The sequence below is a fragment of the Bos indicus x Bos taurus genome, chromosome 29, assembly GCF_003369695.1.
Source record: "Bos indicus x Bos taurus breed Angus x Brahman F1 hybrid chromosome 29, Bos_hybrid_MaternalHap_v2.0, whole genome shotgun sequence".
Lineage (NCBI taxonomy): Eukaryota > Metazoa > Chordata > Mammalia > Artiodactyla > Bovidae > Bos > Bos indicus x Bos taurus.
The window spans coordinates 1169104-1185723 of NC_040104.1; the positions used below are offsets into that span (position 1 = coordinate 1169104).

The 16620-nt window shown below is 61.0% G+C and overlaps 1 protein-coding gene across 1 annotated transcript in view; it reads right to left on the reverse strand.

The window, feature by feature from the left end:
• The window catches only part of MOB2 (MOB kinase activator 2), a 52832-nt gene extending 45637 nt beyond the window's left edge, over positions 1-7195 (reverse strand). Inside the window, exon 1 of the mRNA XM_027531188.1 lies at positions 7099-7195. Coding sequence (XP_027386989.1) covers positions 7099-7115 — 17 coding nt within the window. The 5' untranslated portion in view covers positions 7116-7195. The remainder of the gene's footprint in view (positions 1-7098) is intronic.
• Positions 7196-16620: the final 9425 nt, after the last annotated feature.

Genomic DNA, 16620 nt, shown 5'->3' on the forward strand with positions numbered 1-16620 from the left:
CTCCTCTGTCCATGAGATCCTCCAAGCATGAACACTGGAGTGGGCTGCTATTTCCTTCAGGAAGATTCCTGGGAGAAGGGAATGGTTATCCACTCCCGAACCTTGCCCGCGGAATTCGATGGGCAGACCATGGGGTTGCAAAGAGCTGGACACAACTGAGCAACTAATACTTTCACTTTCACTAACAGGCAGTCGGGACAGGTGATAACCACTTCCTCTGCCCTCCCTCTGAGACGCCCCCAGGAACTTGGGGGATGGACCACCGGGGCCAGTCATGACCACGAGCTGGACCACACAGACGGGGGAGCTAAGCCTGGGACCCGAGTGGCTGCTGTGAGGACAGAGCCAGCAGAAAGTCCTGCAGGCGGCCCCGCAGCCCCAGCACGCGCCCCTGGGGCGACCCAGGAGGGCTCTCAGTGCGGAAGGCGCGGACCTGAGGACACGCCGCCGCAGAACTTCAAATTCCATACCCGGCACCGCCACCCGGAGGGAGAGGAGGCCCAAGGAGCGGCCGGGCAGCTCCCGCAGCACCTGGGGGGCAGGAGAGCGGACAGCGTCAGAGCGGCACTGGGTGCTGGTAGGGGCAGCGAGCGGAGGGTCACAGATGGAGGGCGCGGTCGGCAGGGGCTGGGATGAGGCACCTGCAGAACACAGAGCCCCTGGACCCTCGCTCCCTCCTGAGTCACCCCGAGAGCCAGGCCTGCTGCAGAAGGGGCCGCGTGCCCAGGACCAGGGTGGCTGCTTGCCACAGCAGCACGGCAGGGCGGGAAGCGGTGACACTGGCAGGGGGCTGGGGGCCTGGTGTGCAGAGCCCTCCCCCGCACTTTGCACACAGGCACCGCCGAGGGCACCTGGGGCCTTCTCCACGTGGACGCAGAGCACCCTCCCACCACCCGCTGGGAAGGTTACTGTGCATCCTCCGCCCCTTTCACAGAGGATGAAACAGGCTCTCGAAAGTGAGACAGGACATCTTGTGACGCTGCAGTGGGGATTCAAACCCCCAACCATCCGGGCCCTGAGCCCCATTCATATCCCCCAGCTCTTAGCTCAAACAGCAACTTCTCAAAGACCCCTCAGAGTCCCCACTAAACAGCTCTTGTGTAACCCCTCATTGGACCCCGCCCCACTTCCCAGCATTGCACCCACCCTCTGGGGGAGCCCGCCAGCAGCAGCAGGGGGACATCAGGCTCAGCCACTGCAGGCGAGCACGCACAGCCACGCTTCCCACCAGCAAGGAGACGTCTTCAGAGACGAAAGCCAAGAGAGCGTGGCCGCGGCCCCAGGCATGTGGCTCCAGGCAGGGAGAGCCGCACAGCCCGGCCCCTCCTCATCTGAGTGTCCACAGCCTACCCTCCGGTTCCAGCTGCTTCTAGCCCCATCCCCAGGCTCCACTCCAGGGCAGAGCCCTGCATGCGGCCCGGGGTGCCCCGGGCCGGGAGAAATGCTGGGCAGAAAGAAAAACAAACTGGAGGAAGACAAAGAAGCGCAGGCCCTCCAGCCAAGTCAGCTGGGAACAGACGTGGGGATGCGTGCAGAAGTCACCATCAGGCGCGGGGCCGACGCGCTCCACACAGGTGCAGAGGGCGCCCCGCCGAGCGCACTGCGCCCAGGCCTGGCCTCCCTCTCGGACCCCGCAAACCCCTCCCCGACAAAACCAGGTGGGCCTGGGTACAGCAAGTTTCCAGGACACAGCAAGGGCAGCGTGGAAAGGCTGGTGCAGGCGGATCGTCAACAGAGGCATCCGCAGAGGTGGCTGCCAGCACCCGCCAGAGCAGGCGCCTCCCAGGCCAGCATGAGCACTGGACGAGTCCGGCAGCCAGCGCCCTGGTGCCGCCCCGCTTTCCAGCATCCTGAGACGAGGCTCGGTGAGCCCAGCTTTCCAGCGTCCTGAGACGGCTCAATGAGCCCCGCTTTCCAGCATCCTGAGAGGAGGCCTCAGTGAGCCCCGCTTTCCAGCGTCCTGAGACGAGGCTCGGTGAGCCCCACTTTCCAGCATCCTGAGACGAGGCTCGGTGAGCCCAGCTTTCCAGCGTCCTGAGAGGAGGCCTCGGTGAGCCCCGCTTTCCAGCGTCCTGAGACGAGGCTCAGTGAGCCCAGCTTTCCAGCATCCTGAGATGAGGCCTCAGTGAGCCCAGAGGGCAGTGACACCGGGGCAGGGGTGAGAAGCAAGGCCAACGGCTGGGACGGGGTGCTAAGGCTGCCCCAGGAGCATCTGCCAGGCGGAAGGCAGGCCCTGCTCAGCACCCACCGGGCTCCCTGTGGCTCTGCTGGGTTCCCATCCGCCAGTCTCTCACCAGCGGCACAGCCCTGGGGACGCTTAGTGCAAGGGTTCCCTGCAGACCCTCCAAGCAGGAGGACAAGTGAGAAATGACGTGTCACCACCAAGTGTGCAGACACACGGGGCTCGTTCCACGAGGGCCCCGCATGGACCTCCCTGGTGGTCCAGCGGTTGAGACTCCGCCTGCCAATGCAGGGAACATGGGTTCAATCCCTGGTCAGGTAAGATCCCACAGGCCACAGGGCAACTAAGCCCCCGCGTGCAATGAGAGAAAGCCCATGTGCAGCAACAGAGACCCAGTGCAGTCAAAAGTAAATAATTTTTCAAAAAGAGAGAGCACACTCCACATGACCGAGGCTCCCCTTGAAGGGATTGGTACACCCGCCCAGGCCCACCTGCCGCACGCCCGACTGCTGCTCCTGCCCCGGTGCCTTTGCACGGGCCATTCCTCCTCCCAGGGACATGACCTTCCCTCTCTCCTACTTGGAAAGCTCCTATGCACCCTCCCAAGCCACCTGCCTGGCCCTCGGCGCCCCCAGCGGCAGCCTGACACAGTACAGACTCTCTTCTCCATCTCATCCTGGGCTCAGGGCCTGGCCCATGCCAGACGGTGAACACAGCAGGGCCTGGAGGTCTCCCGGTGGGAAGCGTCCGGCGCAGGGCTGGCTGAAAGAGGCTGGGTCACAGCAACGTCTCTCAGGACCAGCGGAAAGCAGGAAGAGCCAGGTGTCCATGAAGAGGCGATACACACGAGTCTCCACACCACGGATTACCACTCGGCAACAGAGGGACAGCCGAGACCAGCAACAGCGCGGAGGACGTCCACGGCAGGGCTGCGCGAGCAGCTCACCGACGAGCACGTGCTGTGCCTCCGTCCCCTCTGCAAAAGCCGCCCAGCAGGCAGATGTGCAGACGTGGACCCTACAGCAGTCATCGCCCGGGGCTGGGGTGGGAACAGGGAGCCACAGAGCACCAGGCTTCTTTCGGGGTGAACACAGTGTTCTCAAACTAAACTGTGGTGATGGTCACGCTACTCTGCAATTTTACTAAAAATTACTTAATTGCACACCAAACGCAAGTAAACTTTATGGTATGTAAATCACACCTCCATGAAGCTGTTCAAGTTCAGCCTGGGTGTTCTCATGATTGGATTTGACAGCCAGCCACCGCGACATCCTCCCCAGAGGCAAACCAACACCTCAACACCAAGTTCAGACACCCACAGGGGTGGCAACCACAGGCTTGGGTCCCCTTCACTCGAGCACAGGAGGCCTGCGGGCAGAGCCACTGGGCCCGAGAGGCCCCGTCTGCACAGCAAACCCTAGGCACAGCCCCAAAGCGCCAAGCCCATCGCCCTCTGGAGTAAGTGACCAGCCCAGGAGCCGCTCTCTTCAGCAGGAGAGCCAGGAAGCCCTACCCTGCACCTCTCCTGCCTCCCCTGCCTCCAGGGAAGAACAGGAGGCACCAACATCAAGGCTGGGAGCCGCCCCAGTCAGGGGCTGGCGGGGTGCACGGGCCCCGCCCTGGCGGGCAGGTCCCTGCAAACTTCACCCTGTGGGCCCCACCAGGCAGAAGCGAAGGGAGTGCATTTCCTCTCCTGCATTCCCAGATGCTGCTGGGAAGCTTCTGGAGTGGCTCTGTCGGGTAAAACATAAACCGTGCGGCTATCAACCACTCCCAGATGCCTGCCACTGCCAGTGAAGGCGCCCCAACCACTACACTCTGTCGGGTGGGTCCCTCGCTGGCCCAGCTCACGCAGCTTCCACTCTGGGCGAGGAGGGTACCAGCCTGTCAGCCGCTGTCCAGAAAGGACAGAGCCAAGGACCAGAGGCGTGACCACACAAGAAGTCATGGCCCCTTTCAAGTTAGAAATTACTTTTGTAAAAGGCGAGGGACAAAGCTACCACGCACCGACTTCAATGGCCGGCTCAACGCCAAGCAGAGGAAACGCACAGGAAGACGGCGGATGTGAGCTGCCTGGCACAAAGCTCTCCTGCAAGTGAGCCCAGCAAAGCCCAGCAGCAAGTCGTAACATGCTGGCTTCACTTCCAGCTCCCCAAGCAGGTTTCCTGCAGGCCTCACTTTCCTCAGCCACGGCAGGGAGAACTGAAGATAAGGCTGCCAGCATCACTCAGCAAGACCCTACAGTGGCGGGGAGGACGCGAGCTCACAGAGCCGTCTGTTGGCCGCTGCTGTGGTCAGGACGGCGAGCACAAGAGGAGGAGGGCGCCCCATTCACCACTCCACATGCGGCCACACTTTGTCACTCAAGATGAATGAAGGCAAAGAAAATCCTTCTTTTGAAAAGAACAAAAAACATGAAAAACATGAAAACTCTATTCCAAACAACCTGGTTGACAGCAAATGGTGTGAATTAACAAAAATATCAAGAAATAGTAAAACACACACACACTTCCTCGATTCTTCCAGGCTGCAACCTGGCCAATGGCAGTCCCAGCACTGAGCACGTAAAGGGCGTCGGCAGGAGCCAGGCCCCTCACCTGCCTCTGGCCAGCCCTCCTCAGAGAGGCACTGGGTGGAGCAGCAGGTGGGCCAGGGTGGGAGACACCGGGGTCTGCACCACTCACATCCCCCATGGCTGTGAAGTCTGGGCCTTGGCAGCCTCCTACGTCACAGCAGATGCTCGATAAACTCGTGGGATGGACAAGGGGACACCCCGGCCCTCCCAGCTCTGGTGTCCCAGAACACTCACCCTGGAAACATGTTCTCAAGATCAGAACCTGACGACTGAGATCATTCCGCCTTCTTTTTAAGGAGCAGGGGGTTCATAGTTAAGGAGACGTGAAAGAATTCATGATTCACCAAATCTGACATGCAGTCCAGCAAGTTTAAAAAGACACACACACACAGAAAAGCAAACTTCATCCTAACCTCTTTCTTGAGAGCTCAAGTCACTTTAGAACTGCCCACTTTATAGCCAGGCAGCAGTGAGGGCTCCTTCCCTCCGCAGAGACCACAGAGGCAGCAACTCCAAGCCAATCCCTTTTAAAACTGTCTTCCTCCAACACGGGCACCGGCCAGCAAGCACGAGGAAATCAGTGCTCTGCTGACCTTGCCCAGATGACCACCTGGGTGCTCAGTCTTGACAAGAGCCTCAAGAAGAGCTGTAGTAAATTTCTGGTTGTTCACAATGATAACAATAAAGTCCATAAAGCACAGACCTTAGGCAGTTAGGAAAAACAGACTGCTGGTCAGTTTCCAGAGAGAGAGTACCTGCTTCCTACAGACACGAGCACAGAATGATCACACAGACAGAATATGATCAGCTGCCTCCTCGGCAACCCCGCTCATCAGGCTGGTCCCTCTGTTACGGAGGCCTGCGAATTCAACTCAGCCAATCAGCAGTCTGCTCCTCTGAAACCAACGAGCAGGAGGCCAGGGGGCTCAGACACCATCTCTCCTGATAAAGGCAGAAGCAAGCACCCACCATTCAGAATGAACACAGCTGCCTGCCCTCCAGGCTTGGTGCCCGTGAGCTACGAAGGCCTCCTACGAACACCTCCTCTTACACCCACCAAGGCCGGGCACTGTGCTTCACGTTTTGCTGTTACCTCAGCGTACCCTTCCACAGTGCCAAGTGACAAGGACCACGGCTCCCACTTTACAGATGACTTTTTAAAAGCAGGTCTGGAGAAGAAGTGACCACCTAGAGTCACAAAGCTCTTGAGCAGCAAGGCTGGAATTGGAGTCCTGCCTCTGCAAGGAACGAGGTGAGCTGCCTTGCCCCACAGCGCCGTGCTGTCCCGGCCCCTGCGCTCTAGCTCCAGGTCCTCCCCGACACACTCAGCACCTGTCTTTGGCCTTCTGATTCCTCCCTCACGCTGTCTGGTCTCCCCCTTCACTAGACTGCAGCCGACCTGCCAGCAGGGAAGGGTCTCATTCATCTGATGCTGACTATCCTGCCAGCACCCTCCACTCCGTCTACGCCAGCAACAGCTTGATAAGACACTGACATGAAACGTACATGGGACCTTTCGCCTCCCTTCCAGGACTTCGGTGTCCAGACAAGCCTTCCACCCACCCCGGCCAACAACACGGCAAGCGCTCCCTCACTCCCACCCCAAGGCCCTAGAGTAACTACCCTGACTCCAGAGGAGCGCTGTGCACGTTAGAGCCAGGCTGGCGAAGGACCGCCCAACTGGGTGAGAAGTGCCTGCCCTTCTTCATCCTCAAGAAGTTAAAAAAAAAAAGAAAGAAAGAAAAGAAGAAAAAAGGGCCGAAACAGGTAGAATAACTTGTGCAGGACGACGTGACGTTCCGCACGTTGATCTAACCTCCAGCAAGCCCAACACACGCCGAGGGAGGGAGAGCCCGGCCCGGGCCCGGTGCTGATGCTTCCTTCCTACCCCGCCCTGCGGCGGCCGCCCGCGGAAGCGCCGAGCGCACCCTGCCCGCCGACCTCGCCCGGCGGACGCTGGCAGAGTTGGCTTGTTTTGCTCCTTTTCCCTCCTTTTAAAAGAACTGTCCTCTGCCGGCATCAATGTTATTTCTTGCAGAAGCAAGTTCCCCGCGCCGACCGGAGAGCAGCCCCGGTCCGACCTCCCCCGCCGCCCGACAACCAGCGGCGAGGTGTGGCCGCCGGCCCCGGTCCGGCTCCCGGGACGCGGCGTTCGGCGCGAGCGCTCGACTGCAGGCCGGAAGCGGGCCCGCTCCCGGCCCGGCCCCGACCCCGCTCCAGGGAGCCCCGGCCCCGGGCCCGACCCGGGGTCGCCCCTCGCCCGCCCGGTAGGATGTCCTTCACCGGTGCCGCCCGCGGCGCGCCCCGCGGCCCGGCCCGCCCGCCCCGTCGCCGGACTCACCCCATGAGCCAGTCCATGGCTGCGCGGGGCCCGCCGCGCCCGCCGCCCGACTTGCTCGGCCCTCAGCCCGCGGCGGCGGCGGCCGGAAGTAAACACTCTCTTACTCACTCCCACACGCGCGCCGCGGGCGCCGCAGGAAGTGACGCATGGCGCGCCGCCTGCTGGGAAACGTAGTCTCGGCTGCTACTGCGTCCCCGCCCGCCGGGTCCTCAGGAGCAGGCGCAGGAATTTTCCCTTACGCCCTGGGATGTCCTCTCCCACCCCGTATGTCCCGTCACACCCCCGGCTGTCCCCTCACACACCCCGGATATCCTCACACAGGCTGTCCCCTCACACCCCGGATGTCCCCTCACACCCCCAGCTGTCCCCTCACACACCCCGGATAGCCTCACACCGGCTGTCTCCTCACACCGGCTGTCCCTTCACACCACGGATGTCCCCTCACACCCCGGATGTCCCCTCACACCCCCAGCTGTCCCCTCACACACCCCGGATATCCTCACACCGGCTGTCCCCTCACACCCCGGATGTCCCCTCACACCCCCAGCTGTCCCCTCACACACCCCGGATATCCTCACACCGGCTGTCCCCTCACAACCGGATGTCCCCTCACACCTACTGTCCCCTGACACCCCCGGATGTCCCCTCACACTGGCTGTTTCCTCACATTTGCTGTCCCCTCACACACCCCGGATGTCCCCTCACACCGGCTGTCCCCTCACACCTGCTGTCCCCTGACACCCCCGGATGTCCCCTCACACCGGCTGTCCCCTCACACCTGCTGTCCCCTGACACCCCCGGATGTCCCCTCACACCCCCGGATGTCCCCTCACATCCTGGATGTCCCCTCACACACCCCCGGATGTCCCCTCACAACCGGATGTCCCCTCAAACCTGCTGTCCCCTGACACCCCCGGATGTCCCCTCACACCGGCTGTCCCCTCATACCCGGAATGTCCTCTCACACCGGCTGTCCCCTAACACCGGCTGTCCCCTCATACCCCCGGATGTCCCCTCACACCGGCTGTCCATTTCCACCGGCTGTCCCCTCACACCCGGAAGTCCCCGCACACCCGGATGTCCCCTCACACCCAGATGTCCCGTCACACCCCGAATGTCCCCTCACAGCCCCAGGTGTACCTTCACACACCCCCGGATGTCCCCTCACACCCGGATGTCCCCGCACACCCGGATGTCCCCTCATACCCCGGATGTCCCCGCACACCTCGAATGTCCCCTCACACCCGGATGTCCCCTCATACCCCGGATGTCCCCTCACACCCGGATGTCCCCGCACACCTCGGATGTCCCCTCACACCCGGATGTCCCCTCACACACCCCAGATGTCCTCTCACACACCCCAGATGTCCCCTCACACCCCGGATGTCCCCTCACACACCCCCGGATGTCCCCTCATACCCCCGGATGTCCCCTCACACCCCGGATGTCCCCTCACACACCCCAGATGTCCTCTCACACACCCCGGATGTCCCCTCACACCCCGGATGTCCCCTCACATCCCGGATGTCCCCTCACACACCCCCGGATGTCCCCTCACACCCAAGATGTCCCCTCACATGCTGGATGTCCCCTCACACACCCCTGGATGTCCCCTCACACCCCAGATGTCCCCTCACATCCTGGATGTCCCCTCACACACCCCCGGATGTCCCCTCACACACCCCCGGATGTCCCCTCACACCCAAGATGTCCCCTCACATGCTGGATGTCCCCTCACACACCCCTGGATGTCCCCTCACACCCCAGATGTCCCCTCACATCCTGGATGTCCCCTCACACACCCCCGGATGTCCCCTCACACACCCCCGGATGTCCCCTCACACCCCCAGATGTCCCTGAGGCGGTCTGGGCTTCGGGTTCGATCCCTGGGTCAGGAAGATCCCACGGAGGAGGAAATGGCAACCCACTCCAGCATTCTTGCCTGGAAAATCCCATGGCCAGAGGAGCCTAGTGGGGTACAGTTCATGAGGTCACAAACAGTCGGACACGACTGAGCAGGCACACAGTGAGCTCAGCACACTCAGCGAACTCTGGTCAGAGATGATGTTGCCTGCCCAGTGTCATATCCTTCTCTTCTCCTTCCCTTTTTCCTGTTCCTTCATTTTCCTCCTTCTACTCCTTTACCCCAGCTTCCCATGTAGACAGAGTGGCCAATGAGATGTACGTGGAAGTTGTTAGGTGGCTTGCAGGGTATCCTTTCTATCCTTCATCCCACCCACCCCTGGCCCAGTCTCCTGGTTCCTGCCAATAATAGGAAGACAATGGCTAGAACTTCTGCAGCCGTCTTGGACCACGAGGCATGCTAATGATGGCAGAGCAGAAAGATGGAAAGGATTTGAGTTTACTGCTGAAACTTCGAAACCTCCACAGCACTCTTGCACTTCTTACTTCTGGACTTTTTTTTTTCCCACACTGTGTGGTTTGCAGGAGTTTAGTTCCCCTCCAGGAATTGAACCCAGGCCCTTGGCAATGAAAGCATGGAATCCTAACCACTGGACCAGCAGAGAATTCCCTGGATTTCTTTTACTTGAAAACATCTTATGTTGCTGTGCTTTCCAGTTTAGACAATTGCCTGATTGATATTCCCAGCAAAATGTGTGTGCTCTTCTAGTGTTGAGGTGCTCAGGTGTAAAAACGTGTCCCTCACATTGGAGGGGACGTCTTGGTACTTCCAGATAACTGAACTCCCCCAAAGGTGCAGTCAGCTAGGTGTGGCAAGTTCCTAAATTTTAATGGGATGTATCCCTTCGGCATGCATGTATGTTATTTTAGATCTAGAACGTCCCTCAGTCCTGGGCTCTGCAGTCTATCTAGGGGACATCTTCCCTGTGATGGCACGGTGAGGCTTCCTGCGATAATCAGACTCTGCACGGGCTATGGTGGGGGGCAGCAGAGTTGGTGTGACCCTGCAGGGAGGTGGTGGAGGTGCACCCCTAATACTGGCAGATGGGGTCTTTGCAAATGAAATTAGTTGAGATAAGGTTACGAGTGTGGGCCCTAATCCAGTATGACTAGTGTCTTTATAAACAAGGGATGTTTGGACACACTCAGGCACACAGGAGAATGTCATGCGAACGTGAAGGCAGAGATCAGGACTCTCAGCACCAGGCCCTTGCTGGGCAGTGGGGGCAGAGGCAGACCCCTGACGAAGGAGGATGAGTGTGAATGGCTGCTCAGCAAAGGAGGGATTTGAGTGAGGCCCTGCACCTAGGTGAAGAAGGGAAGAGCAACCCACTCCAGTATTCCTGCCTGGAGAATTCCTTGGATGGAGGAGGCTGGCCGGCATACAGTCCATGGGGTCGCACAGAGCTGGACACCACTGAATGGACAGCACACGACTGCACCTGAGCCATGGATGAACATGGAGCACATTGGCACCAGTGGCACCAGAGCAGGGGCACCTTCCAGGAAGAGAGAAGCAGTGGCTGGCAGAGGAGGGTGCTTGCAGGCAGCTCAGTGGAGGTGGGAAGGTGTGGGGGCCCACGGAGGAGGCCTGGACGTGGTGACCCCATCCAGATGAGAGGTGCAGGGGCTGGGAGTCACAGTCAGTGCTGCTTACTGGAGGGCACTGGAGTGAGGGACGGAAGGAGGGGTGAGGGGGCGGGCAAGGGGAAAGGAAGGGAGCCAAGGCGCCAGCTAGACTGTAGGTGGCACCTGGCAGCTTGTCCTTTCTGGGTCTGAAGGCCGAGGATGAAATCTGGCTGGAGACACAGCTGTGGCCGTTGACAGCAGATGTGACCCTGAGCCCTGGGGTGTGGCAGTGGGCCAGAGGCCCGCAACAGGGGGATGCTGTGGGCAGTCGGAGCTGCAGATGGGCCAAGGGGAGGGTCTCGGAGGAGGATGCGGGAGGGTGCCGGAAGGCTGGAGACCGCTGAAGACCCGGACTCCCAGGCCACACTTCCTCCCAACCTGGAGGGCCCTCGGGGGTCCGGCCCGCGCGGACCGGCAGCCCCGTCCAGGGCGCGGGCAGCAGGTGGCGCTGCCGGGCTGCTCGCCTGGATCGGGAAGAGCTGGGTGGGAGCTGAAGGCCGGCCAGGAGCACAAGGAGCGGCGCCCGAGTCTAGTACTCGCCCGGCAGGTGTTTGCGCACCTGGGGCCTGGGGCGGGGCCACCGTGCCCTCGGGCTTGGCGCGGAGCAGGTCCTCACTGCGCCCCGCTACGCTCCCGGCCCGTGGCCCGCGAGGGCGCGCGGAGGCGCGGGGAACAAAGGGACAGAGGCGCTTGGAGGATCAAGGGCGCCGCGGCGGGCCGGGTCCGTCCCTGCGCTAGCTCAGCGCCCGCGGGCGGCGCACCCACCGCGCCTAGCCTCCGGGCCCTGGCTGTGCGGGGCGGTAGGGCGGGATCTGCGCTCCCAGAAAGGGGACCCCAGGGACTGGAGTGTGACGGCGACGTGTCCTGAGGCCGACTCCCTGGGAACCCCTACACTGGGCTGACGTCACCGCCCAGCCGGCCAGCCCTACCCTCGCCCATGGGGGCGGCCGCGCCCATTCCCCCCACTGGGGGTGCAGCCACACCCTTCCCCTGCTGGGCCCCAGGGAGGGCCAGGGCACCAGCCGCGGGCAGGGAGAGCTGAGGCCCCCCAGATGTACCCTCACCCCGTTCTAAGGCCCCAAATCCAGTCCCTCCGGCTTTTCCTGTTAGGGCGGACTCAAGGGGAAGGGCCTCATCAGCTGCTCCCCACCACCCCCTTGTTCTAGATGTGCTCTAGCACCTGGCGCCCAGCTCCCCACAGCTGACCACCAGCAGGGGCCAGGGGCAGAGGCTGGGTCCTAGGTGCAGGAACCTCAGACACAGTGATGTCTCTGTGGAACCAGGGCTGAGATCAGCCGGGAGCAGGGTGTGGGGACTCAGGGAAGGAGCTCTGAGGATCTCTCTTCTCCCTCTGGGCCCACAGTGGGTCAGTGCTGCAGGCCTCTGGTTGCCCAATTTTGGCCTTGATGTCCACAGCCCGAGATACGTGGGATCCCCATCAGCCCAGTATCCTGGGCAGGTGGGCGGTGCCACTGAGGCTCTGGTAGAGGAAGCAGGTAAAGGTGCTGTGAGCCGAGCCTCCTTCCTGCCAGGCCTGGTTTCCCCTGATATGGGTCCCTGTGGAGTGGGGGGCCTGGTGGAGGGGTGGGGCTCCAGGGCCAGGGGCTTGACCGGGGAAGAGGCAGAGACTGGAGGCCTTGGGGTGAGGGGCTGCTCTGCTCTCAGGCCCCCTGGGAGCCACCAGCCCAGAGCCAGGCGGGAGGTGTGGACGGCCCTGGTTGCCATCCTGTCCCGCATACCATCCCCCCACTCCAGGCACCAGGCTGGCTGGACTTCACTGCTTCCCCAAATGTTTCCAGATGTGAACTCCCACTGGACAGGTGCGGGGGGCTGGGGCGCTCCAGGAGGGGGCTTTGTTTCCTACCCTGGTGTCAGCACCCAGGGCCTCTCTCCTGCCTGCCTCCCTCTGGGACTCCAGCCCCCTCCCAGCCCCTCCTCCCTTCCCCCACTTCTATTTCAAACTCTCCTTGGCTTTTTATAGCTACGTCCACCAATTGTGTCAGGCTGAGGCTGGCTTCCGCCGGCCCGATGCCCACAGTGCCAACGCTCCTCTCCTGGGTGGATCTGCTCTGGGGGATCTGGGCAGTCTCCAGGTGTCCGTGTGGGGGGAGCCCTAGGAGCATTTGTGCTGCCAGGAGGCGGGGTGCTCCACTTAATTCAAGGGGGAGATGGGGCAAGGGACAGCTCTCCCTGTTCCCGAATTGCCCTTGGCTGCCCTGGTCTCCCAAGTGGTGTTTGCTCAGAGATGGAGAGAACCAGGTCTGCCCCGGTTCTCCCCAGCCCCTTCCCTGCCGTTCCACTGGCCTGGGGGGTTAGAAGCCTGGCTCGGTTTTGAAAGGCTGGAGGGAGCTCCCCCAGGGACCTGCCTAGAGCTGGCCAAGCCTGGCCCTGGCGTCACCCCGCCCTGCAGCCTTTGTGCGTTTGGGGTGGGGGCGGAGCGGGAGTTCGTTTGTCCTCCTCCTTCGTCCCCCGCCTCCCCTCCTGGCTCTGGGAACGGCCCCTGTCGCAGCCTCTTCCCTCCCTTCTGCCCAAGACTAGCTTTGGTCCTGTCCTCGGTCCCCGAGGGCGCCACCCGCCTCATTTTGCTCCCGGCCAGTTCTCCTTTCCTAAAGCCACGCCGCATCCTCAGGGTCTGGCCCCTCCTTCAGAAGGACCCTGTGTCTGGAGACTCCCCAACCCCAGGGCCAGAAGCAGGCCCGGAACTGCCTTTCTAGTCTAGAAACCCCGCCCCTGCCAAAAAGGGTAAAAGACGGAGGTTTCTCTGGGGTCTCGGCCTAATAAGCCCCCGCTGCCTAGCACCCATGAGAAGCCCTACTGGAGTCAGCTCAGCTCCCCCCGCCCCCCAAATTGTGTGCCCAGGACCCAGCCCCCTCTTTCTGGAAGAGTAGCACGCCAACTTCCCTTGTCCACTCTTCCGGCCCTCGGAGGTACTCTGGCTTCTCCCCTTCTCAGGACGGAGCACTTTTCTGCAGAAGAGATGAAGCCCCAAGCTGTCTTCCAGAGCCACAGAGGGCTGTGTCTCCCTCCCACTCCCTGACCAGAGGCGCTCGGCTCCCACATGGCCCTAGTGGGCACAGCCCCTCCTCTGCCCTCTCCCTGCGCGCGTCCCAGCCTCTCCACATGCAGCCTGGCGTTCAGAGGCCGACCAACCACCTGCAGCCTTCCTGAGAACCGGCCCTCTTGGCTCTTGCCACACTCTGAGCCTCAGAAACACCTAGACAGACCCACTCACAGAAGCAGGGTCTGAGCTGCAAGGGGCCCGAGGGGCCATTGAGGCTGACCCTGACCCTCTGGGCTGTTGGGGAAGCTGGGTCCCCTCCTGGGACCTTGGAGAGGGTTGTCTGGGTCTCTACAGTGGCGTCCAACTCCAAGATGGGTAGTCTGTGGTTGTCATTGAGCTGTCACTGAGCACCTTCCTTAACCAAGGACAGGATGCCTATTGTCCAGCCGGAGGATGGATGGACGCACAGGTGGTGTGAAAGAACCCACCTGCCAATGCAGACAGACTTAAGAGACGTGGATTCGATCCCTGGGTCAGGAGGATACCGTGGAGGAGGGCATGGCAATTCACTCCAGCTTTCTTGCTCAGAGAATCCCCACGGACAGAGGAGCCTGGAGGGCTGCAGCCCTTAGGGTTGAACAGAGTTGGACTGAACTGAAGTGACTTAGCACGCACACAAGTGTGTGACAGATGGTTCCTACATACCCACCTTCCTTCTCTCCCTCCTTCCCTGCCTTCCTCCCATTTACCCACCCACCATCCATCCGTGTGACCCATCCTCTCCTTAATCCCCCACCTATCCATCATCTCTCCCTCCCGTCCACTCACCTACCCACTCATGTAGCTACCCACCCAACTGTTCATCCACCCCTGTGCCTGATAGCCTTTTTGATTGTAAAGGTAGTGCCAGACACTAAGCACTGATTGTCGAGGCGTCCGTTTCAAAGGTATCCATCTGAAATAAACACGTTGCAGGTTCAATCCCTGGGTCAGGAAGATCCCCTGGAGAAAGGCATGGCAACTCACTCCAGCATTCTTGCCTGGAGAAAGCCATGGACAAAGGAGCCTGGTGGGCTACAGTCCATGGGGTTGCAGAGTCAGACATGACTGAAGCGACTGAGCAGGCACGCACACCAGCTGCACAGCTGAAGAGTCAGGCCATCCTACCCCTGAGGGTCCCCGTGTGGAAAGCCCTGGTGACCTAGATAACTGTCCCCTTCCCTTAATTCCCGCTCATATCTTAATTCACCAACAAAGAGTGAAACTGCAAAACCCTGGGCACCCACACTTGACCTCAACAAGAGCGCAACCGCAGGCCTGAACTCTTCCTCTCTCCTTGTGACCGCTTTGTATGACCCCAGGTGGAATGGTGACCCACTCCAGTATTCTTGCCTAGAGAACCCCACGGACAGAGGAGACTGGCAGTCTGCAGTCCAAGGGGTCGCAAGAAGTCGGACACGACTGAGCAACTAACACGGACATACTGTGTGCTTCAGGGCCTGTAATAATCCTTGTTTTTTCAAAGTTCCCTGATGGTGGTTGCTGAGATATATGGTGGGCAAACGTTTGTGGGGGTGTCTGCAGGTAGCACCAGCCCAGGTGAGGGCCACGGGCATCCCAGCCACAGTATCTCGGTCAGCAGTCTGAGGCCAACCGCAACAACCCCAAAGCACCCATCTGTCCCCCATCCCAAACCCGTCAAGTGCCTAGAGCTCCTGGTCTAGGGGTGAGGGGTGGCGGGGGAGATGCGGAAACATAAGCAGAGGGCCCACAACCCAGGTGACCCGGCGTGGCCGGGACCAGACTGTGGTCAGGAGAAAGCGGAGGCCAGCCCCCGAGGTCCAGCTCTGACCGCCCTGCCTGCCTCATTCAGTCCTGGGGCGGGCTGACCCTGGGAGCCGGGGGGGTTTGGAGTCTTGCCCCGGCCCCAGGGCCCCTGCTGGTCTCCCGTGCTCCTACAGAGTTGGGGTGGGGAAGCACCGCTGCGCTGCTGCAAACAACCATCAGCTTTTTCCCGTCCTCCTCTTTATTGACTCCAAGGGGCTGCCAGAGCTATAAATAGATGTTCTTGAGCTAAAAATAGCTTTGCCAGAGGACAGCCAACGCTTCTAGCTTTTGGCCTCTTTGAGGACTCTTAAGGATGCAGGATTCAAGGACCCTACCTCCTCCCGAAGACCCGGATGAGAGGCCGGCCTAGCTTTCTCCTGCTTCCTGAAACACACATACACCACGCAAGTGTGTGTGCTGACACACGTGCACATGTGCTTATGTGTACACACGTGTGTGGTCACACACACTTGCACAGACACAGGTCTGGCTGGCGTCACTGGTTTAGGCTACCTGCCTGCTCAGAAAGGAGGAGGGTCCCCAGGATAGGCAGGTTCAACCGCGAAGAAGGGTCAGACCCCCCAGTGGAGATCTTGAGCCACATTAGCCAGAGGTCGGCGGGGCAGAGGGCACAGATCTGCTGGGGACGCTGCCCGGAGACTCCAGAGCTGAGGTTCCCAGGAAATTCAGGGAGTGGTGCCTGGCACATCACAAGCACTCAGTACAGCGGAGCCGTCGTTATGGTAACGGCTGGGCAAACTTTGGAGGGAGCCAGGGGAGTCAGGGCCAGAATGTGTCCCAGGAGACACCATGGGGATGCTCAGAGCTGCAGCGAGGCCGGAGGACGCTCGGTGGCCAGGGGGACACTGACAGTGCAGCTCTGCCACCCCGGCAGGGAGGGAAGGAGGCCTGCAGGGGGCGCTGGCTCCAGGGAGAGGAGCCTGGTGGCCGGAGACGCACAGGGAGCTTCCCATCAGGCATCCCCATGCCTTTGGGCTTTGCACGTTCCATAAGGAATCTAAATAACGCCCTAAAGCTAGTTGCAGATGCTCTGTAGAGCTAGACCCCCGTTTCTGGTGAAAAGGAAGAGCTGTTGTGTGGTAGGTACATGCGTGTACTCACACGCTGCTCACGCGTGCACA